Raw genomic sequence first — 25,055 nt, 5'->3', positions numbered from 1 at the left:
TTCAATTCAATATGTGCTTTATTGGCATGACATACGTTTGTGTACATATTAAGCATGTAAAACAACAACAACACAACAATGATTATAATAATAACAGCAACAACAACAATGATTATGATATTAAACAACAACAGTAGCAATAGGTGCCGTCCCCCACTGTCTCTCAGGTTGTGGCAGGAAAATATCAATCTTGCTGCAATGCTCGCCGCTGGCCCCCCTCCCAGGACCACCCACCCACAGCTTACCTGCGTCCTCCATTTTCCTGGTCCTCTGGAGTCACATGTTCCAGTTCCTTGACAAAAGCCCGGCGCTGTTTTTCAAATCTGTTTAGGAGGAAGTGCACCTCTGTCTCCACCTCATCTGTCGTGCACTGACCACATGTTCGATGCTCTTTTGGAAACCACATCTTTTTGTGTCTCCCCTTTTCAATGGCGAGACTGTGGTCACTGAGCCTGTATTTGGTGAGGGTCTGTCGCTGCTTCCTGTCTCTGACAGTTAAGAGGTGTTCTTCCAGATCATAGTTTGTTTTTAGGGCCCGATAGACTTCTGGTTTGTTTGGAGTTTTGATTTCAGCATCCCAATGTTTCAGATAATTGTTTTTGCTTTGTTTTGTAGCTGATTTATGGTAATCTTTGTTACAATAAATCAGGCTGTAAAGTAAATAAATCAGGCTCTCTCTCTCTCTCTCTCTCTCTCTCTCTCTCTCTCTCTCTCCTCTCTCTCTCTCTCTCTCTCTCTCTCCTCTCTCTCTCTCTCTCTGTCTCTCCCTCGCTCCTCCTCGCTTTACACTCTGCCCCGTTCACCCTGCTGGGGCTCTCTCTCACTCTCTCACTCTCTCTCTCTCTGTCTCTGTCTCTCTGTCTCTCTCCCCCTCCTCACTCCTCCTCGCTTTACACTCTGCCCCGTTCACCCTGCTGGGGCTCTCTCTCACTCTCTCACTCTCTCTCTCTCTCTCTCTCTCTCTGTCTGTCTCTCTCCCCCTCCCTCACTCCTCCTCGCTTTACACTCTGCCCCGTTCACCCTGCTGGTGCTCTCTCTCATTCTCTCTCTCTCTCTCTCTCTCTCTCTCTCTCTCTCTCTCTCTCTCTCTCTCTCTCTCTCTCTCTCTCTCTCTCTCTGTCTCTCTCTCTGTCTCTCTCTGTCTCTCTCTCTCTCTCTCCTCTCTCTCTCTCTCTCTCTCTCTCTCTGTCTCTCTCTGTCCTCTCTCCCCCTCCCTCACTCCTCCTCGCTTTACACTCTGCCCCGTTCACCCTGCTGGTGCTCTCTCTCTCTCTCTCTCTCTCTCTCTCTCTCTCTCTCTCTGTCTCCCTCTCTCTCTCACTCTTTCTCTCTCTCTCTCTCTCTCTCTCTCTCTCTCTCTCTCTCTCTCTCTCTCTCTCTCTCTCTCTCTCTCTCTCTCTCTCTCTCTCTCTCTCTCTGTCTGAGTTAATCTGCTGATTACATAGGGCTTCATGTTGAAGATGATGATTGTTCTCTCCAGCAAATTAAATACAGCACACACCCACACCCACACCCACCCAACCACACACACACACACACACACGCACCCACACAAACACATTTGCATACACACTCACTCTTGTCTCTCTTTCTTCTTACTGTCGGCCTCAGAGCAGCAAGTTTGATTTGCGGAGGAGGAGAGAGAAAGAGAGGAGAAGAGAGAGAGAGAGAGAGAGAGAGAAATGAGGGAAAGTATCCGGCAGTAGACAAGGGATGGAGACAGCCAGCGAGGGAAGAGTGTAGGGAGACGGGTAAACTGAGAAGGCTGTGTCTGAGAGAGAGAACGAGCGAGGAGGAGGGGGGGTAGGAGATGTGTTTTTGTGTGGGTCGAGGGTGTGTGTGTGTGCGTGTGTGTGTGCGTGCATGCATTTTTGTGTGCGCGTGGGCTGGTGGAAGGTGGGGTGAGAGGAAGGGGCTGTTGAGACCGTCTTCTAGAGGTGGGTGTACCATAGCTCTGAGAGGGAGCAAAGAGCTGTCCACACAGACTCACACACACACACACACACACACACACACACACACAGTGGATTTAGTGATTACGTTACTGTCTCCCCTCAGTAATGCTGGGCAGTATGGGAAGTATTATCATGATGAGAGCATTGATAATTCAGCCCATATCAACGCACATCACAACATCTGCTCACATGCAACACTTCCATGCTTAACATCCAGCTGAGGTCCATCTCATGGAACTGTTGGATAGAGCAAAGTGTGATATCAAACCAAAACTAGTTTTCAGTTACTAGTCCCTTAAATATTTCAGACTCCTATTTGATTTTCCACTCTTTGTCTCCCAATTGTATCCGGCCAATTACCCCAGTCTTCTCTCCCGAGCCGTCCCGGTCGCTGCTCCACCCCTCTGCCAGTCCGGGGAGGGCTGCAGACTACCACACGTCTCCTCCGATACACGTGGAGTCGCCAGCCGCTTCTTTTCACCTGACAGTGAGGAGTTTCGCCAGGGGGACGTAGCGTGTGGGAGGATCACACCGTTCCCCACCCCCCGAACAGGTGCCCCGACCGACCAGAAGAGGCGCTAGTGCAGTGACCAGGACACGCACCCACATCCGGCTTCCCACCCCGCAGACACGGCCCCAATTGTGTCTGTAGGGACGCCCGACCAAGCCGGCGGTAACACGGGGATTTGAACCGGCGATCCCCGTGTTGGTAGGCAACGGAATAGACCGCTACGCTACCCGGGACGTCCGCAGACTCCAATTTGTGAGAAATTTTTGGTCTGGGAGCGCAGGGAATGAAGAGACAACGAGACGATTTCTCTTTTAAGACCCTTGCCGGGTCATTTTATTCCTCCCACGTAAACACAGGAGACACCAGCATGTAGCGTGTTTACCACCTACCTGCTAACCTTTCCCGAAAAACCACACCCCTCGGAACTCTGGTCTCGCCAGGCCCGTCCAACCTCAGCTCTTAAAGGGCCCGCAGAACATCAAGGTGAATGTCTCAACCTCCCATGTGCAGCCGCCACACTGCCCCCCCCCCCAGAATTCGCCTTAACAAAAAACAAAAATGAGACAACAGTCAACAAGTTGGGGTCAAACAGGGCACCCATAGCAGCTCCGCCTAACAGGAGCGGGGGCGGAAACAGGGTCAGGCAGGGCGATGAGTAGCCAAGTCGGGAGCTGGAGCGGGGGAAGTGGCAGGGCAGAGGTGGAGGCGCCATAGGTCATAGATTCTCATTATTAACTCAGACAACAACCTTGTGTATCACGATATGTCAATATCGATACAGTATCGCCCAGAGAGACTATGAATGTAATACTGAAATAATGCCGAGCTTTAACTTTTACCTCTCTCTCCTTTTCTCTCTTCAAAAATGAAAAAGGTGGAGGCGATGGTAGAGGGGAGATGGTGAGAGAGCAAACGGGGAGAACAAATACAAAGAAAGTGATGTGAGCGAGAGACAGAAAGAGGCAGAATGTGAAAATGGAGAGAAAGAGGAGGATGAAATGCATAACTGACAGAGAGAGAGAGAGAGAGAGAGAGAGAGAGAGAGAGAGAGAGAGAGAGAGAGAGAATGAATGAGACAGAGAAGCATGTGGTAAATGTGAGAGAGCAAGAGAGAGAGAGAGAGAGAGAGAGAGAGAGAGAGATAGAATGAATGAGACAGAGAAGCATGTGGTAAATGTGAGAGAGCAAGAGAGAGAGAGAGAGAGAGAGAGAGAGAGAGAGAGAGATAGAATGAATGAGACAGAGAAGCATGTGGTAAATGTGAGAGAGAGAGAGAGAGAGAGAGAGAGAGAGAGAGAGAGAGAGAGAGAGAGAGAGAGATGGAAGTGTAAGAATGGAGGTGTTTGCTGGACTAGTTGATATGAAAACAGCTTGTGTCAGACAGCATTCACCATGCTGGCAGATAGACAACAATGTAAATATAGAACGGGTGGAGGCCGCCAGGCCGCTGTCTTCCAGAGACACCCAGTTTGAATGTTTTTGTCACTTTGGCCGCCATCTTTTCACCATAAGACTTATGCTGTGAATACTGCACATTGACTCGTGCAAATTATTCTGGATCATAACTCGCTGGGTTCCTCCCCTCCCCTCAACTATCCCGTAACCTCTCGAGAGGGCGCCGCTGTTGAAGCCGCAACCAGTCCTCGCCATCTCTGTCTGTCCTCAACTGCCCTCTGTAAGCTGGCAAAGTCTAGGCCTGTCCACTCTCTGACGTTACATAGCCATCGCTCTTCTGTCTTCCTCGTCTTCTCCCGCCCCTCCCTGTGCCTTGCAGGATGGGCTTGGCAAGGCCGGGACTTCTCGAGGCGTGACCATACATTTCATTTTCTCTTCTGACGATTGTCAACAAGTCACCATGTGTTGCAGTGGCTTGTGTAATCCTCCTTCTCACCTCTTCATTCGCACTATGGTCTCTATATGAGATGCCTGGAATCCTCCTGTAGCACCTCCTCTCCATTGTGCTTATTTGTCTTTGGAGATCTGCCGTGCGTGTCCCAAGTTTCACATGCGTATCAAAAGATGGGAGATGACTAGTGAGTGAATCAATCTGACTTTAGACCCGGTACTGAAGTTTTTGTCTTTCCAGATTGGTTTTAATCTTGTGCAACGCGGGAAAGGACTTCCGGTCCGGACCCTTCATCTGTGACGATGGCCCCAAGATATTTATTTCGGATAGGTCGGTTGAGGTCATATACCTGGAATGCACTGGTGAAGAACCAATCCTGAACATGGTCGCTTTTGTTAAACCCAGTTATACATGTCCGGATATTGCTAGCTGCACTGGTGTTTTCAACACTCATCGTCATCGTCATCATCATCATTGCACCTAATATTCCCAATACCACTGTGGTAAGCTAAAGGGGAGAGTAGGAAATGCCTACGTATGCATCATAATCAGAGGAAGAGGGTGTTTTTGTTATTGTAAACAGGATGTTCTGTTTATGTATTCCCGCAGTGAAACCACAATCAAGCCATCAACACACAATGAGTGGTACAAATGACGTGCGCCGGCTGAACCGTTGCTTTCCGACGGAGGGAGTGGTTTTGCTACCTTGGGTGCTTCGGAGCACTTGGATTTCAAAATATTTGAACACGCAGCACGTTGGTGCAGTGGTTAGCGCGGTCGCCTCACAGCAAGAAGGTCCTGGGTTCGAGCCCCGGGGTAGTCCAACCTTGAGGGGGGTCGTCCCGGGTTGACCCATGTGTGGAGTTTGCATGTTCTCCCCGTGTCTGTGTGGGTTTCCTCCGGGGGCTCCGGTTTCCTCCCACAGTCCAAAGACATGTAGGTCAGGTGACTCGGCCGTACTACATGGTCCTTAGATGTGAATGTGGGTGGGTGGGTGGGTGGGTGCGGGGCCCCGTGATGGCCTGGCGGCCTGTCCAGGGTGTCTCCCCGCCTGCCGCCCAATGACTGCTGGGAGAGGCTGCAGCATCCCCGCGACCCCGAGTAAGGATAATCGGTTTGGATAGTGGATAAAAGGAATGAATAAACTTTGAACTTTGAACCCTCTTTGTGGTTGACCCGTCAAAGCGTGTCCATTCAGACTGCAGCCAGGTACCACGCTTGCGGGACGTTCTTGATGTGAGCAGCTCAGGCCCCAACACTGGGCTCCCCTGGATATGGATCATTCATTTGAAATCGTACCGCAACCTAGAACAAACAGGTACTGCACTGTGGACCTTCTGATGGCCTCCATGACGTTGTCTCCTCCCGACCCGCTGGGACAACACCACCCTCTGTGTTCGGGGACCTCCTGATTCACAAAGGAAGCACTGAACAGCTTAATGATGTCACTCGGGGCTCTGGTAGCGTAAAATGGCCATTTCTCAATATTTTGAGTATTTTCCAGAACAAATTGTAGATCAGTTAATGAAGAAGTAGTGGATAGAGTAGTCGGTAACAAAATACTTGTTTGTTGCGGCCCGGGTCTTGAAGCCCTGGTCTTGAAGCCCGGGTCTTGAAGCCCTGGTCTTGAAGCCCGGGTCTTGAAGCCTGGGTCTTGAAGCCCGGGTCTTGAAGCCCGGGTCTTAAAGCCGTGGTCTTGAAGCCCTGGTCTTGAAGCCCTTGTCTTGAAGCCCGGGTCTTGAAGCCGGGTCTTGAAGCCCTGGTCTTGAAGCCCTGGTCTTGAAGCCCGGGTCTTGAAGCCCGGGTCTTGAAGCCCGGGTCTTGAAGCCCTGGTCTTGAAGCTCGGGTCTTGAAGCCCTGGTCTTGAAGCCCTTGTCTTGAAGCCCGGGTCTTGAAGCCCGGGTCTTGAAGCCCTTGTCTTGAAACCCTTGTCTTGAAGCCCTTGTCTTGAAGCCCGGGTCTTGAAGCCCGGGTCTTGGAGCCCTTGTCTTGAAGCCCGGGACTTGAAGCCCTGGTCTTGAAGCCCGGGTCTTGAAGCCCTGGTCTTGAAGCTCGGGTCTTGAAGCCCTGGTCTTGAAGCCCTTGTCTTGAAGCCCTGGTCTTGAAGCCCGGGTGTCGAACCCGAGTGTGGACGGTGTGACTGACGGCAGGTGAAAGTGTCGTACTTCCTCTCCAATGGGGAGGAGGAGGAGAGGGATGGACAGAAGAGAGGAGAAGAGCGAGAGGAAGAGTGATATGGATGTGCTGACTCACTCTGACCCCACTCCCTGCTTCACCAGCGGCATTGTGGGTATTTATACATTGGCGTAGGCTGGTCAGCCACCTTATGTAAGCCCTGACACATGCTCACACACACACACACACACATGAGGGGAGGTGCCCAAGGTGAGAAGCAGAAGAGGGTGTTTTGTTCAGATTGACTCTCTTCTCTCCTCCTCTCTCTTCTCTCTTCCTCTCTCTTCTCTCTTCCTCTTGCTGCTACTCCTTCCTTTTCATCTGTTGATTTCCTTTGTTGTTGTTGTTGTTGTTTGGTTTTTTTCTTCGGAGGACTTCCTTCTGACTCATGCAGCAGGTTTCTCTGGTGTTGCCGAGACAGTAGAAAGGATAAGAAACAGTCTGGCCCTCCCATACTTCCCTCTCTCTCTCCCCCCCTCTCTCTCGTGCTCTCTCTCTCTCCCTCCCCCCCTCTCTCTTGCGCTCCCCCTTTCTCTCCCTCCCTCTCTCCCTCCCTCCCCTCTCTCCCTTTATTTCTCTCTCTTTCTCTCCCTCGGCCTCTCTCCCCCCTCTCTCGCTCTACCCCCTTTCTCTCCTGCTCTCCCCCTCCCTCTCTCCCCCTCTTTCTTTCTCTCTCCCCCTCTCTGTCTTTCTTTCTCTCGCTTCCTCCCTCCCTCCCCCTCTCTGTCTTTCTTTCTCTCTCCCTCTGTCCCTTCTCTCTCCCTCCCCCTCTCTCTTTCTCCCTCCCTCTGTCCCTCCCCCTCTCTGTCTTTCTTTCTCTCTCCCTCTGTCCCTTCTCTCTCCCTCCCCCTCTCTGTCTTTCTTTCTCTCTCCCTCTGTCCCTTCTCTCTCCCTCCCCCTCTCTGTCTTTCTTTCTCTCTCCCTCTGTCCCTTCTCTCTCCCTCCCCCTCTCTGTCTTTCTTTCTCTCTCCCTCTGTCCCTTCTCTCTCCCTCCCCCTCTCTGTCTTTCTTTCTCTCTCCCTCTGTCCCTTCTCTCTCCCTCCCCCTCTCTCTTTCTCCCTCCCTCCGTCCCTCCCCCTCTCTCTTTCTCTCTCCCTCTGTCCCTTCTCTCTCCCTCCCCCTCTCTCTTTCTCTCTCCCTCTGTCCCTTCTCTCTCCCTCCCCCTCTCTCTTTCTCCCTCCCTCCGTCCCTCCCACTCTCTCCATGCAGCGTTTTCCCCCAGCATGCCAACACTTTGAACAGATTTCTTAAGTGGATGCGGGTGCAAGGGTCAGCGGCGTGCCAGGGCGTAGTAAAGGCGAAGCGGTCTCTCACATGTTTGGTAGTAAGTCGGTGAACCCTGCCAACTAAACAGTCAGTCAGTCAGTCAGTCAGTCAGTCAGTAGGGACTTCAAACAGTCTGCCGCGGGTGCGTTATCAGTCAGCAAGTTGATCAGTGAGTCACCGAGTTTGTGTCATTTCAGCGTTCAGCTTGTCAGTATCAAAGCCTGCTAGCTCGTGTGTGTGTGTGTGTGTGTGTGTGTGTGTGTGTGTGTGTGTGTGTGTGTGTGTGTGTGTCTGCCCATGCCTAGGTATCCCCCATTACTGAGTAGGTCTCTCTCATTTTAGATGTATGTGTGTGTAGAAGGAGAGAGAGAGAGCACGTGCATGCATTGACATGAGTAAAGCAGATTTGGGGGGGGGGGGTCCCGGGAGGTGGGGGGTCCCATTCACTGGACCTTTTCAGGGGCCAAGCCAAGGACCTGTTTGCATGTATACCTGATTATTCTGAGAGAGGGAAAAAGATAATTATGTGTGTGTTAGAGAGTCTGTGTGTGTGTGTGTGGGTGTGTGTGTGTGTGTGTGTGTATTATTTATAATTGTGTGTGTCTGTGTGTGCGTGCGTGCGCACACACAGAATCACACTACTGGATCATACAGTGTCTAAATCTGGGCCACCGCTGTTAGAGCATATCCCTCCTTCCCTCACACACACACACACACACACACACACACACACACACACACACACATAAATACTACACACACCCGAGCGTACACACTGGCAGCAGATGAGAGCGGCGTGTCGCGTACGGCATCGATGTTCTGCCAGCGTCTTTGAACAGCGCACCGGAACAAGAAAGGGGGGATGGAGAGGAAAGGAGGTGGGAGGAGAGGAGAAGAAACAAAGTATGACAAGATAAAAAGAGGAGACGAGGGACAAAAGGAAACAAGGTGAAGAAACGAAGCGACGGAGAAGAAAAGGGGAGAGATGAGAAGATCTCCCAACATCAGCCACGGTGCTACATCATGTTTGTTTGTTTTGAAAGAACTGAGGACTGAGTCAGTAAAGATGGTATCATAAACACACATGCAGGAGTACACACACACACACACACACACACACACACACACACACACACACACACACACACACACACACACACACACAGAGTGTTATTAGCTGCCAAGGTTAAAACTCATGTTGTTTACACTACATTTCTTTTCATTCCCTCCAAAACTTTGGGCTCCAAGTAGTCCTGCATATTTTTTTTGGGGGGGGGGGTTCCCCCTTTTTCTCCCCAATAGTACTTTGCCAATTACCCCCCTCTTCCGAGCCGTCCCGGTCGCTGCTCCACCCCCTCTGCTGATCCGGGGAGGGCTGCAGACTACCACATGCCTCCTCACCAGGGGGACGTAGCGCGTGGGAGGATCACGCTATTCCCTCCCCCCAGTTCCCCCTCCCCCTCGACCAGGCGCCCCGACCGACCAGAGGAGGCGCTAGTGCAGAGACCAGGACACACGCCCACATCCGGCTTCCCACCTGCAGACACGGCCAATTGTGTGTGTAGGGACGCCCGACCAAGGCAACACAGGGATTCGAACCGGCGAGCCCCGTGTTGGTAGGCAACGGAACCCAGATAGCAAATTGCTGCCTGGACCCGACCCACATCCGACACTTCATCCGGCCCATGTACCGCGTAGAATGATGGCTCTTGGGCGGTCCGCTCCTGTTTGCCAGATCTGGGCCAGAACCAAGCCATAGCAACGCCGCATGTGCCACATATTTGCCAAAGGTGGCCCATATTTGTGTTGTGATATTTGAGCCATATTCAGCATTTACCACACGGGGCACTTCAGGGTCACATCCATTTTGTCAGGGCCAGAAGAAGGCCAGCAGTGCCGCATCATTGCCTGAAGTGGCGCACATCCGGATGCTGTCTGGGAATAGACCGCCACGCCACCCGGACGCCCAGTCCTGCATATCTTAAATCAGAAACTGATCAGACTTCATAAAGTTCTGCTACTTTAATGCACAGACGTCGTCCTGTGTGAAACCCCCGCCGCTGTCGGAGCTGTTCCCCTTTCATTTCGCTGTACTTTATTTAGACAGAGCGCCCCGTAGCACGTGTCCCAGCCCGCCATGTAACTAAATGCTCGGTCACTGTTAACACCAGACGCCAGCGCTAACCCAAGGCCCCACGACATCTCCCCTGTAATCTATACGTCCGCTGGACTGGCTGCCCGTATTACTGTGTGTGTGTGTGTGTGTGATGATATAGTGTAGGGCTAGTGGGGTGTCAGACTGGTGAGAGAAAGAGATTGAGGGACAAAGAGAAAAATCTACACAAAGGGATGGATAGAGAGAGAGAGAGAGCGAGAGAGAGCATGTCCTTGGGCGATGGTATATGTGTGTTGCCCATGCATGTGCTAACATAAAGGTGAGGATATACATCTGTACAATGTGTGTTCATCCATACACTTCTGTGTGTAATCATTTGTGTTTGTACATTGTGAAGCTTGTGTATTAGTACACTTGCAAACAAGCGTGTGAATGTATGTACATAGATGTTTTTTTTTTCAGATTTTGTGTGTGTGTGTGTGTGTGTATGTGTGTGTGTGTGTGCATGCTCCATGGATATTTAATGTTTGTGTTTAATAATGAAGGGAGGGAGGCAGGGTGCCAGTTTACAGAGACAGTTACACTTTCCTGTTATACACTAAGGGCTCGTAAAAGGCAGAGAGGGGAGGGAGAGATGGATGGGTGGAGGGATGGGTGGAAGGTTGGACACATAATAAATGTATGGATGAATAGTAGGGGTCGGGACTCACCGGCAGGCCCACGATACGATATCATCACCATACTTGAGTCACCTACTTTTCCATAACACAAATATCTACAGTGGATATAAACGTTCCAAACGCCCCTTTTAAAATGGCAGGTTTTTGCCGTGTGAAAAAATTAAATCGGGAGAAATCACGTCAGAACTGAGATCGCCCGTTCGAATCCCCTTGTTACCTCCGTCCTGATTGGGCGTCCCAACAGACACAATTGGCCGTGTCTGTGGGTGGGAAGCCGGATGTGGGTATGTGTCCTGGTCGCTGCACTAGCGCCTCCTCTGGTTGGTCGGGGTGCCTGTTCCGGGGGGGGGGGTAGTGTGATCCTCCCACCCGCTACGTCCCCCTGGTGAAACTCCTCACTGTCAGGTGAAAAGAAGCGGCTGGCGACTCCACATGTATGGCAGGAGGCATGTGGTAGTCTGCAGCCCTCCCCGGATCGGCAGAGGGGGTGGAGCAGAGACCGGGACGGCTCGGAGAGCGGGGGTGATTGGTCAGGTACAATTGGGGAGAAAAGGGGGGGGGGGTCATGTCAGAACTTTTTCCACTTTTTTTAAAAAATTGAAACCTATAAAGATAAAGTGAAAAGGTAGGATCGCTCGCGTTACCACAATGGAGGCCTCGCGGCGCCTTATCTCTGCCACTCCAGATTCGAGGCTCTGAACCCGACTCCCTTTCGGTCGACCTGAGGCGACGTCGACCCTCACCCCGCATTCCAAACAGCGTTCCCACGTCTCTGAGGACCGACGGACCCGTGTCCAACTGCTGTTCACGTGGAACCCTTCTGCACTTCGGCCTTCAAAGTCCTCATTTGACTATTTGCTACTCCCACCAAGATCTGCACCTGCGATGGCTCCACCCAGGCCCGCGCCCTCGGCTTCCGTGCCCTCCTACTCGTCATGGCCTCGCCCTCGAGGCTCAAAAATTAAATTATGAGGCTACAATCCAATATAATTACGAGGATGAGCGGACGGATGGACGGACTTGTGGACATAACTTGATATGTACAACTTGAGACGTTTCACCCGGTTGCTGGTAGGCGCAGATGAAAGTTTGTGGACAGTTGTGTGCACGTCGTTGACATTTCTCCACGGTAAATCTTGCAGGCATCGCGAAAAATATGCCGTTGTCAACAGCACACGCCGACAAACAGGAAACTGGTATGACCGCTGCAGAAGAAACCGGAAGTCAGTGGACTACAGTTATGCACAGACTCGACTGAAGTGACTCTGATTAACTGCAAATACAGTTCAACGTGAAAACGTAGGTTGAGAAAAAACGTTGACGCTAGGGTACTGAGTAAAAAGTATAAACTCTCGGCTCTAGAAAGGCTGTCGTTGCCCTTTGAGAGGAACTGCTAACGATTCAGGTAGACTTCCAGCAGTTGAGCTAAGCTAGGCTAAACTCGCTGTTCAACCTACCTTCACACTGCGCACACAGACAACAAAAGGAGTCCAGCAGTTTGTCCGACTCTGTGTAAGTAGGACACACAGTAAAAACCCTGAAAATCGAACTGTCCCTTTAATTTTTTGCAACGTAAAGTCACAGATTGTGGACTTGTAACCCGACTGTTGGGTCGGACTGTCGTAGTGTGAAACGAAACCAGTACTGATGACAAAACAAACAGAACAGATGAGCAGTCTTGGATTTGGACAGCGTCATGTACTAATAGGACCTGCTCGGTCCTATTTGTACGTGATGCCAGATGAATAAGAGTTTGATCCAAAGTAGGAAAGACCCTTGATCTGTAGTTGTGAGAGATAACGTGGATGGATGGATGAAAGGCTTGAATGGTGGGATGGGTGGGTGGATAGTTTGGGATTACTGCCGTTTGGATCGATGGTGGGCGGATGGACGGATGAATGGTAGGGGTGTAATGGATGGATGCACAGGTTGTGTTTTCATGGAGAGGTGTATATCTTTGGAAAGAGAACAGATCTATTTTAGAGACAGGCAAAGACAGTCAAATCTGTTTGTGTGTGTGTGTGTGTGTGTGTGTGTGTGTGTTATGTGATTTGGGATTTAGCAGTAGCGTTACACTAAAAGAGCAGTTGCCTTGAAGCAATATGTGCACACAGAACACACTCTCTCTCTCTCTCTCTCTCTCTCCCCCCTCTCTCTTTCCCTCCATCCTCTCTCCATGTATTCAAGCTGTGATATCATTGGGAGGACGGGGTGGTGTGTGTGTGTGTGTGTGTTAGTGCGTGCGTGAAGTATCATTCGAGTGAGTGGGTGGTGTGAGTATAGAGAGGATATTGTGTGGGAGTGAAGTACCATTAAGGTGCGGATCGTGTGTGTGTCCGTGTGTGCGTGCATGCGTGTGCATGTGTAGAGAGAGGCACACACCGTGTGTGAATTATAAGTTTCCACCACCAGAGTAGAATAGCCTAGAAAGGAAAAGAATAGAATAGAATCAAACAGAATAGAAAAGTGCCCCACAAAGCATCATCTGACGAATGAGGTCAGTTTGTGAGAGCACAACAAGATCCCCAGATGAACGTCAAGGATTTGCATTCGAGACAACGAAATATGGCGGCGCAGTGGTGCAGTGGTTAGTGCGGTCGCCTCACAGCAAGAAGGTTCTGGGTTCGAGCCCCGGAGTAGTCCAACCTTTGGGGTCGTCCTCTGTGTGGAGTTTACATGTTCTCCCTGTGTCTGCGTGGGTTTCCTCAGGGTCCTCCGGTTTCCTCCCACAGTCCAAAGACTTGTAGGTCAGGTGAATCGGCAGTACTACATTGCCCCTAGGTATGAATGGGTGTGTCTGTGTGTGTGTGTGTGTATGTCGGCCCTGTGTGACGGCCTGGCGGTCTGTCCAGGGTGTCTCCCTGCCTGCCGGCCAATGACTGCTGGGATAGGCTCCAGCGTCCCCGCGACCCTGAGAGCAGGATAAGCGGTTCAGATAATGGGTGGTGGGATGGACAACAAAATATCACGCATTTCTTAATCTCCCCTTTAATCCCAGTTAACTTGGTTTGGATTGATTCTACCTGCGTCTTTTTCTTTCTTCTGAGGAGATGATTTCAGTCCATTATCATCAGTTCAACGATCTCAACATTCTGTCATTCTGATAAGATGAAGGAAAGACCGTTATCAGGCAAAGCGGTTTTCTATTGGGCAACTTTTCTCCAGGCGTATTTACCACAGGTCTACATTATAACTCAGATGAAGGGCAAACGAGAGACTCTAATTTTGTCCTTTTGCTAATTATCAGCTACGATAACAGCAGCCATGAACATGACTGGAAACACAGCACAAGCCCCATCCGGACAGATTTGTTTCTCTAGGGAAAGTAAGGCAATCTGATCCATTACAGCACTATTTGCTAACATTAACCCCATCCAGATGGGCCTTGTCCATTACCGAGAAATCTCAAGAGTCTGGGCAAGGTCTTTGACTGTTGCCTCAGAGATGCAGCGGCAATCCAAGCAACCATCAAGTAGCTTCAGACTTGGCTCACCACAGTAGACAAGTCTGGCCTACCTGCCAGGTTCAAGGCTTGGATTTACCAACATGGCATCTTACCCCGAGTCCTCTGGCATCTGCTGGTTTATAATGTAACCCTGTTGACAATGGAGACCTCGGGGAGGAAGATCAGTTGCTACCTCCGGACATGGCTGGGTCTGCCTCGCAGCCTTAGCAGTGCAGCACTGTATGGGAGGAGCAACAAACTCCAGCTCCCTATCAGCAGCCTCGACGAGGAGTTCAGGGTTTCTCGCATAAGAGAGGCACTGCTCTATCCGGACGCCCAAGGAATCTAGAGTGGCATCAGCAGGCATTATGGTGTGGACAGGCAGGAGGTGGTGAGGCCAGGAAGGAGATAGCAGAGTCTCGGCTAAGACACACGGCTTTGGCGGACATGGTGGCAACTGGACGGGCAGGGCTGGGAGCCATCCCACAACCTCGCTATGATAAGGCCCATGGCAAGGACAGACACCATCTAGTCCTGGAGGAGGTGCGGGCAGGTGTGGAGGAGGAAAAGACCAGCGGAATGGCGGGCATGCGGCAGCAGGGAGTATGGACAAGGTGGGAGGGTGCACTGGAGAGGAAGATATCCTGGGCAGATATCTGGCAGGCAGAACCGCAGCCGCTCAAGTTCACGGTACAAGCCTTGTATGATGTTCTACCTAGTCCAGCAAAATCTCCATCTCTGGGGCAAGATTGATTCTCCATCATGTCCTCTGTGCCCTGGAAATGGTTCATTTGAGCACAACCTCAGCAGCTGCCCATCAGCCCTGGGGGAGGACTGATACCGCTGGTGACACGACCAGGTACTGAAGACAGTCGCAGAGGCCCTCCCCAAAGTCGTGGCCAACAACAAGCAAGTCTGTGGACAGAGGAACATTGCCTTTGTCAGGGCTGATGAGCAGCCTCGGTCACAGTCCAGAGCAGTAGCCAGTCTCATCACCTCTAACGGGTGCAGCCGAAAGAAGTAGTAGTAGTAGTAGTAGTAGTAGTAGTAGTAGTAGTAGTAGTATCGGAGCCATTCTTTGCACTGTTCAACATCTGTTAGTCGGTGGTAGTTTATGCTTACTCCCCCCTCTCTCTACTTTTTATAGTTTTCGTATCCATGCACGATGCAACGAGAAGGCATGTCTGTTGTCAATAAAACTAAAACAATTCTATTTATGCGGGGGGGGGGTTTGGGGGGGCGGGGTCTGATTGAAGAGTGAAGTTTTTAAGACGCCGTTTTAACTTTTTGTACATAAAGCTGCAAGAAACGCCCACCTCCACGAGCCGGACGGGCTTTGGAAGGAACTGATATGAACTGCGTTGACTGGTGGTATTTTCAAAACCTGCCGTTTGGTTTAGTTTTACTTCTCAGTGTCTCTTTTTTGAGGGGCCATGAGGGACATTATCCTAAATTAACTCATTCATATGCTATACTGAAAACCACACACACACACACACACACAAGTGAAATGCTTTTACATACGCAACTGAAACACTCTCACATAAACAGTGTACGAGAGGGTTTCGGTTGAACCGGAAGACGTTTCAGTTGAACCGGACGGTGCTTGAGAAAAGAGCGCAAATCATAATACGGGGCTATTTAGTGGTGTTGGTTCGTTCGCCACGCTGATGTCTGCTCAACAGCCTGCAAGCAATCGTACCGAAGCGGCAGCTTTACGTCACACCATATTGGCCTCACCGGATACCGTCAGTGCCCTGTCAAACGCTACAGCAACAGGGCAGCAACCGATTGTTGCAACTCCAAGTGTGGACAACCAACACCATTCAGTAGCCCATATTATGATTTGGGCTCTTTATTCAAGCACCTTCCGGTTCAACCAAAACGCCTCCCGTTTCACCCGAACGCCTTCCGGTTTAACCGAAATCCTCTCATACACTGTTTATGTGAGAGTGTTTCAGTTGTGTATGTAAAAGCATGTCACTTGTGTATGTGTGTGTGTGTGGTTTTCAGTCAAGTATGTAAACAAGTTAATTCTGAATAATGTCCCTCATGGCCCCCCTCATATTCTTTGACCCAAACACGCACCCAGATGCACACAAACAAACGTGCACATATGCACACACACGGAGTTGCACTGTGGTTTACTTAAACTTACTATTTCCATGGTGTGTATGTGTGTGTGTGTGTGTGTGTGGTTGCTGACTGTGTGTGGTTTGTGTGCCTGTGTGCATGCGTTTGTGTGTGTGAGAGGGAGTTTATTTTTAGCTTTCTCTGTTCCTCTCGCCTGTCAGTTGAGCTGACATTGATGGAAGTGGAGATAAGGCACACTGTGTGTGTGCGTGTGTGTCATGGCTCTCGCATGTTTCTGCACAATTTACCTCTACCAGCCTGCAAGAGACTGGCACAAATGTGGGTCCACGTCATGCCAATTAACCCATTTACACGTGGTTGCACATGCACCTGCACAGCCGGTATTCTACCAGGCTAAGAAACTAGGTACAAAATTGGGCCATGTTGCATTTTTTTTTCTGTCTCATTTGCATATGTGCTGCGCCCTGGTTGACTTCAGCGTGCCGGTAGTTGTTGCATAATTCCCATGCATGCGTTACATAGCTGTGTCATTCTGCGATGATCGACGCTGATGTGGAGAAACTCACTTGTGTTTCTCAGTCTACTTTGTCTGAATTTGCGAAATCCAAATTGAACACAACAAGACAGCTGAAGGCAATGAAGACTAAAGGGAAAAGATCATGTAAAACAATTAGAACCAAAATAAAGTGGCAGGGCACCTTGTTTGAGCAGGAGTTGCCATATTTTGTTTTTTTGTTTGTGTTTTTCTGTTAATGTGTGTTGTCCTGTTGTGGTGTAAAACAATTTCACTGCCATGGATCAATAAGCTCTCTCTCGCTCTCTGTCTGTGTTTGTCTCTCCCTCTCTGTCTGTCTCTATCTTTCTGTCTCTGTCTCTGCCCCCCTCTGTCTTTCTGTCTCTCTCCCTCTCTTAGTCTGTCTGTTTCCCTCTCTGTCTCTCTCTGTCTCTCCCTCTGTGTGTGTCTCTCTCTCTCTCTCTCTCTCTCTCTCTCTCTCTCTCTCTCACTCTCTGTCTCCCTCTCTCTTGTGGTGTAAAAAAATGTTCCTCCCGTGGATCAATAAAGTCTCTCTCGCTCACCCTCTCTCTCTCTCTCTCTGTCTGTCTCCCTCTCTCTGTCTCTCTCTCTCGCACGCTCTCTCTCTCTCACACTCTCTCCCTCTCTCTGTCTCTCTCTCTCTCTCTCTCGGTTTAGAATGTGTGAGGCTTACACCTCTGTTTCTGCTACTAGAATGCGTATTTAGATCATCTGGGGAAAGCTTCTGCAAAAAGAACTTTACTTTTGGTTCCAAATACAGCCATCGTGTAAAATATAAATGTCAACTCTTAAACTTCATTGCAGGGCAGGCAAAAATGGCTATCTATGTGAGCCGGGAACAAAGAAGGGAAGAGTGTGTACAGTGTGATGTTGAAGTGTTGTTTAGCAGGATGGTCAAGGCCAGGATAAGGTAGATTTCAATTATTACAGAGCAGTGAAGGATCTGGACACACACACATAGCCATGTGGTGTTAGACAGGGGTGCTGTGTTCCACCAGAGAGGATGAGCTGGTTTTTGCTGCAGAGCTCACATAAAAGCTCTCTCTCTCTCTCTCTCTCTCTGATATTTGCTCTGCATGTAAATCTGACATTTCCAGTATAGAAAGCGTGTACTTTTACGTCCTCTCTGGCGGCGAATGCAGCAAAAATAATACTGTTAATTACTATACTAAACATCGCCCAGCCGAATGCGCTTATAACTGATGGATCGGCCTTCCCAGCCCATTGTTTACAAAGGGAATGAAATGTTCAGGGAGCGATTTGCAGTTAAATACTACACATCAACTACCAGTTGTTGACTCCCGTTTGTTTTTTGTTTTTTTGGATTTTCCCCCCTTTGTCTCCCCAATAATATCCAGCCAATTACCCCACTCTTCTGAGCTGTCCCGGTCACTGCTCCACCCCCTCTGCCGATCTAGGGAGGGCTACAGACTACCACATGCCTCCTCCGATACATGTGAAGTCGCCAGCCGCTTCTTTTCACCTGACAGTGAGGAGTTTCTCCAGGGGGACGTAGCACATGGGAGGATCACGCTATTCCCCCCAGTTCCCCCTCCCCCCGAACAGGTGCCCTGACTGACCAGAGGAGGTCCTATTGCAGCACCTAGGATGCACACCCACATTCGGCTTCCCACCTGCAGACATGGCCAATTGTGTCTATAGGGACACCCAACCAAGCCGGAGGTAACACGGGGATTTGAACCTGCGATCCCCATGTTGGTAGGCAATGGAATAGACTGCCATGCCACCAGGACACCCCCGTCGACTCCCATTTCTATCCATACACACACAGCCAAGCTCATTTGCATAGAAACTGAAGTTAACTTCGGTTCTCATTTCCTGTTTACAGCGGGATTTAATTACTACTGGTTTCAGCTGCCGTTAATAACGGGACTGAGTTCGAACTTGACTGGATTAAAGTGCTAAAACAGCAAGCGACAACCCATTTCGCTCGGGTGTAAGATTGCATTCTGGCTCTTATAGAGGGGTTAAAGTTTCGACAATGTTCTATGCTTCTGTCTTCTGTACGTTGCTGCAACAATGAAGATGTAAATGCAGTTGTTCTGTGTAAATTATTTCCTGGAAAGTCCTACACAAGTCAGCGTTAAGATGATCAAAGAACAGCATTCATGATTCGGGTATTTGGCTTAATAGTTTGATATTATGGCGGGAAGATGGCAGCACAAATTCACGTTTGCAGTGGCATAACCCAGTACTGGTGTGGGAAGATGGCGGTGCGAGCTTACGTTAGCAGCGGCCTCACGCAGCACCGTCCACGCAGTGTCTTTTGTCCACATCTGTGTCTAAGTTTGTTTTGTCTTCGTTTGATGGCTGGGAGAGCTGGCGCTGGATTGGTAGGGAGAGCTTAGTCTGCTGCGTCCTGTGGGCCCAAGGACCATGGCCCTTACCGGAACTGCACCCGAAGGAGTAACACCAATGGCAGTCTGACAGGATGCGGAAGCGGGGCAGGCTAAGCTAACTGTTAGCCCATGCAGACCAGCAGTTCTGATAACACTGAGGGCGGTCTGGGGGCGGCCTCGCCTAGAGTTGACTGTGTTTTAGTGTCATCATGTGGAGTGCGAGGAGGTGTGTCGAAGGTGTCTGGCTGGGAGAGCTGGCGCTGGATTAGCCGGGGTAGCCTGGTCTGCTGCATCCGGTGGGCCCAGGGACCATGGCCCTGACCGGAGCTGCACCCAAAGAAGTAACACCAATGGCGGTCTGACAGGATGCGGAAGCGGGGCAGGCTAAGCTAACTGTTAGCCCATGCAGACCAGCAGTTCTGATAACACCGAGGGCAGTCTGGGGGCGGCCTCGACTAGCGTTGACTGTGTTTTAGTATCGTCGTGTGGAGTGCGAGGAGGTGTATCGAAGGTGTCTGGCTGGAAGAGCTGGTGCTGGGGGAGCTTGGTCTGCTGTGTCCGGTGGGCCCAGGGACCACAGCCCTGCTGGAGCTGTGTCCAAGGAGGAAACACAGAGGTCGGTCTGAAACGACGCGGAAGCGGGGCAGGCTAAGCTAACTGCTAGCCCATGCAGACTGGCAGCTCCGACAGTTATCCTGGCTGGTGTTCGTTCTCTGGACAGTGGAATTTTTGTACTGTGTTGCACTGAGTGGGCTGTGCTGTTAATAATAATAATAATAATAATAATAGTAGTAATAATAATGATAATAAATTGAGTTTGTAAAGCGCTTCTCATCTGCACTTTGTGTTTTGTTTTTTGTTTTTTTGCTTTGTTCTCTCTGTTTTTGTATGCTTTTGGTGGTGTCGTTTTTGGGAAATGTATTTTTGTCTTTTGTGTCGCACTGCTGTGGGCCGGGAGAAATGGAATTTTGTTTCTTTTGTACATGAAAGAAATGACAGTAAATTGTCCCTGATTCCTGATTTGTCGATTAGCTGCTGTCTAAAGTACCCCGGCAGTAGAAAGCATCGGAGAGGGTATTGATGTGCATGTAAATCTTCAGGATTGTAGCTTTAATAGATTAGATAACCCCTGCAGGTCATGCTGTGTATAACTAGTGTGCTGTTGTGAACATATTACCACTAACACACAATGCCCTTACACATGAACAGAGGTCTTCGAAAATCCCACACAGTCTGTAAAAATGCACACTTTCCTATGTTGATGACTATTGGCAAACTAGTATGTGTGTGTGTGTGTGTGTGTGTGTGTGTGTGTGTGTGTGTGTGTGTGTGTGTGTTGTGTCAGACACACGTCCACAATATCCTACATGTTCAAGATACTGGTGACATTTCTTACAATGAGACATTGACCATAACAACTTTCTCTTTTTCTTTCCTCCTTTCCCCTCCCTCCTGTTCTCTCATGTCTTATTTTGTTGCCTCTCCATCCTCATTCCTCCCATCCTCTTTCCCCACGTTGTCTCTCCCTTTTCATCTCTCTCTCCCCCCGGCTTCATCTCTCTCTCTCTCTCTCTCCCCGGCTTCATCACTCTCTCTCTCTCTCCCCAGTCTGTTGTTTCGTGGTTCACAAGCGTTGCCATGAGTTCGTCACCTTCTCCTGTCCAGGTGCTGATAAAGGGCCAGCGTCAGATGTGAGTATAACAAAATTGTGTGTGTGTGTGTGTGTGTGTGTGTGTGTGTGTGTGTGTGTGTGTGTGTGTGTGTGTGTGTGTGTGAGTGTGAGTGTGAGTGTGTGAGTGTGAGTGAGTGAGTGATTGAGTCACAGACCTTATTCAACTTGTACAATATCACCCTTCAGAGCACTGCTGCTATGGTTGAGCGATATCCTCTTTCTCTCTTTCCTTCTCTGTTGCTCCAGTGCTCCAGACACTCTTGAGTTTCTCTCCCCCCCAAGTCAAGTCAAAGTTTATTTTTATTGCACATTTCATACACAGGGCGGCGCAGTGGTTAGCGCGGTCGCCTCACAGCAAGAAGGTTCTGGGTTCGAGCCTCGGGGTAGTCCAACCTTGGGGGTCGTCCCGGATCATCCTCTGTGTGGAGTTTGCATGTTCTCCCCGTGTCTGCGTGGGTTTCCTCCGGGTGCTCTGGTTTCCTCCCACCATCAAAAAGACATGCATGTTCGGGTTAATACTCCTGTCTGTGCCCTTAACCGAGGCATGGCAAGACGAACTGGAGTTGGGCCCCGGGTGCTGCACGGCAGCTGCCCACTGCTGCTAGCTACACAGCTAGGTTGGGTTAAATGCAGAGCATAATTTCCCCACAGGGATCAATAAAGTATCTCAAAATCAAAAAAATTAAAACAAAAGGAACAGGTCACCATGTCATTTTAATATTGAATGAATTACTATTCAGCATTACTGTTCCATGTGATATCTCCGCAGTCCCTCTTGGGAGATTACATGATCTATTTTGGTCCTCTGCTAGCATTATGTTAGGGTTAATTAAATAAAGCTTAAATGCTGTTGAGAAAACATGAGGTTCCCTTATTCTTTCTCTGCCTTTCGCAAATAATAAAACCTGACAGATAGGATTTTAACACTTTGCAGACCCTCACACATACACTCATGAGCCAAAACATTATGATCACTCACAGGTCAACTGAATAACGTAGATCATCTCCAAACAAGGGCACATGTCAAGGTCTGGGTAGATTAGATGGTAAGTGTACAATCAGTTCTCATAGTCAACGTGTTGGATGCAAGAGAAATGGGCAGGACCTGAGTGACTTTGACAAGGGCCAAATTGTTAGGGCCAGATGACTGGGTCAGAGCATCTCTGAAACGACAAGGCTTGTGGGGTGCTCCCAGTCAGCAGTGGTGAGTACCTACCGACAGTGGTCCGAGGAGGGACAAACCACAAACTGGCGACAGGTTGTTGGGTGCCCGAGGCTCATCGATGTACGAGAACAACAAAGGCTATTCTGTCTGGTCCAAACTAACAGAAGGTCTACTGTGGCACAAGTCACAGGTAATTTTAATGATGGTTACGAGAGGAATGTGTCACAGCACACTTTGCATTGCCCCCTCTGCGTATGGAGCTGTGTAGCCACACACCGGTCACAGCGCCCATGATAACCCCCTGTACACGGTCGAAAGTGCCTACAATGGGCATACGAACATCAGAATTGGACCTTGACGCAGTGGAAGAAGGTCACCTGGTCCGATGAAACCTGTTTTCTTTTAGATCACATGGTTGGCCATGTGTGCTTTTGTACAATTTACCTGGGGAAGTGATAGCACGAGGATGCACTGTGGGAAGACGACAAGCCGATGGAGGGGGTGTGATGTTCTGGGCAATGTTCTGCAGGGAAACCCTGGGTGCAGCCATTCATGTGGACATCAATTTGACACGTGCCACCAACATTAACATCGTTGCAGACCAGGTACACCCCTTCATGGCAATGGTATTCCCTGATGGCAGTGGCCTCCTTCAGCAGGATAATGTGCCCTGCCACACTGCACACATTGTTCAGGAATGGTTTGAGGAACATGAGGAAGTATTCAAGATGTTGCCCTGGCCTCCAAGTTCTCCAGATCTCAATCCGATTGTGGGATGTGCTGGGCCGACAAGTCCGATCCACGGCGGCTCCACTTCGCAACTTACAGGACTTGAAGGATCTGCTGCTAATGTTTAGGACACCTTCAGGAGTCTTGTAGAGTCCATGCCTCGGCGGTTCATTGCTGATTTGGTGGGCCAACTGCATATTAGGATAATGGTCATAATGTTTTGGCTCATCAGTGTATCTCTAGTGATGACTTTTTTTTTGTCCATGTGACTTGGCAAGTCTTTTTTTAGTGGTGACAGACGCATGGGCCCTGATTATTATGTACAAATTTCGACCGTCTCTCAAAAGGCTTGCGTCCTCCGTTTCTACCTCACCTATTTAGAGATCTGAGAGTGAATTTATTCCTTTTTTTTTCCTTGAATGTCTTTACTTAATGTCCCCAGACTCTTTCTTGGATGTCTTCCTCTCTACATCGCTTGCACACAGTCTGCCAGGAAATCCCAAGGCCCCAAAAGTGGTGCCCTCTATTTTAAGTAGTGCTCTTAGAATGCACCCTTCCCACCAAAGGATCCTAAAGAAGAGTCCTTCTATTGGCATCCCCTCAGACACACAAAGATTTTAAAGTATTACCTTTAACCTGTATGGCTGATGCTCTCTGAAAGGAGAGCATCAGTCACACCTCCCAAGAGTTTTGAAGTAGTGCCCTTCTTTCTTGGATCTGTATTTTTTACAATGCCAGCTTCACTCTCAGACACCCAAGGGTCCTTCAGTTCTTCAGCAGTAACCTCACCTTCCATCCGAGTGCCCTTTTGCCTGAAGTACACTTAGCCTGCCATCTCGGGGGAAAACACCTGCTGCTGGTTTCTGTATAACTGTTAAAGGGAACCAATCGCGATTCGCGACATTATCTTTATATGCTGTATTGGCCCAAATATGAGACGATGTTTGTTTTTTTTTTCTTTCTGGAAATTACATTTGAAAGAGTGTTGTTATCTCATGTTTGCAGACTAGTTATTTAAATCTCATTACACACTCACAACAGCAGATGGCGCTTGTCAGATAAAAGTTCAACAGTTTGACTTCGGCAAGCTACCGTATAAACATGAAGGTAGACGAACGATTCCCTTGTTCAACACGATGACAACCTAACCTCAGGGGTGTGGCACAAAATCCTGGGCCCTATACATAAGCAGTCTCTGTGGGCCCCATTCCTCTTTGGCTAGTTAGCTGTCATAACTTTCCTCTCTAGCTAGTTAGCTATTATAGCGTTCCTCTTTAGCTAGTTAGCTATTATAGCATTCCTCTTTAGCTAGTTAGCTAGCCACCTTTCTTTTGGAAGAAATTACTCAACAGTTGTTTTCCCTCATTTTTCCTTCTCTCCCGTTCCTTTTTTTCTTTTCTTTTCTGGAACCCAGATTTTGCTTTCTTTGGGCTTGTACTTGTATCAGCAGTCACTTGCAACAGGCCTAGATGAGCTGCATTGAGAGATGCTCGTGAGGGTCGGACCAAACCATTTTGCACCTTTTGTAAGAGGTGAGAGGGGCCTCAGAGAGCCTCCACTATTTTCTTTAAGTCCCTCAACCGATGTATTGATCCAATTTTAACTGAAGTTATGAAATTAATTAGTTACAAATAAAAATTTGCAAACCAAAACAAATTTTTAATTCCAGGCTTCCTGAGCCCCCCCTCCCTTCTGGGCCCTGGTAGGTCCTGCCCCCCCCCCACACACTATGACGCCGCTGCCTAACCCTAACCATAAAAATAACCACTATCTAAATTGAACCATTTACCAAGCTTTACCCTAAACGTAACCGCAATTTAAATGTAACCACAGTCAACTCTTAATCTTCAGTTTAATCACCCGTAAGTGGAATTTGTCAGAATACAGGTGGGGTAAAAGAATAATGTTAACGCCATTTGAGGTAGGGGAGCCACTACCAGTGTTTCATTTCTACAAAAAATCTTTATCCACAAACAGGTTGTACAAAAAGGAGGGTTGTAATATTATCAGAGTCATCTTGTTTGGACTATATATATATATATATGGATAGATAGATTTAGTAAAACGAATGAGGAGCGGAATATCAATATCAATATATCTATAAATATGTGTTCATTCATTCATTATGCAAAGCGTTTATCCTGCTCTCAGGGTCGCGGGGATGCTGGAGCCTATCCCAGCAGTCATTGGGCGGCAGGTGGAAGGACACCCTGGACAGACTGCCAGGCCATCACAGGCAGCCATTGGGCAGCAGGTGTCTACACACCCCTGTGAAAATGGCAGCTTTTGCGATGTAAAAAAATGAAACCAAAGGGCGTCCAGGTAGCATGACAGTCTGTTCAGTTGCCTCCCAACACGGGGATCGCCGGTTCGAATCCCCGTGTTACCGCCGGCTCGGTCGGGCGTCCCTACAGACCCAATTGGCCGTGTCTGCGGGTGGGAAGCCGAATGTGGGTATGTGTCCTGGTCGCTGCACTAGCGCCTCCTCTGGTCGGTCGGGGCGCCT

The 25,055-nt window shown here is 49.4% G+C and overlaps 1 protein-coding gene across 1 annotated transcript in view; it reads left to right on the top strand.

The window, feature by feature from the left end:
• prkcbb (protein kinase C, beta b) overlaps positions 1 to 25,055 on the top strand; it is a 170,099-nt gene that overhangs the window by 54,497 nt on the left and 90,547 nt on the right. The window contains exon 3 of the mRNA XM_056287403.1: positions 20,592 to 20,674. Coding sequence (XP_056143378.1) covers positions 20,592 to 20,674 — 83 coding nt within the window. The remainder of the gene's footprint in view (positions 1 to 20,591; positions 20,675 to 25,055) is intronic.

Source organism: Lampris incognitus, chromosome 10 (assembly GCF_029633865.1).
Source record: "Lampris incognitus isolate fLamInc1 chromosome 10, fLamInc1.hap2, whole genome shotgun sequence".
Taxonomy (NCBI): Eukaryota; Metazoa; Chordata; class Actinopteri; order Lampriformes; family Lampridae; genus Lampris; species Lampris incognitus.
This window is presented reverse-complemented; position numbering and strand designations above follow the sequence as displayed.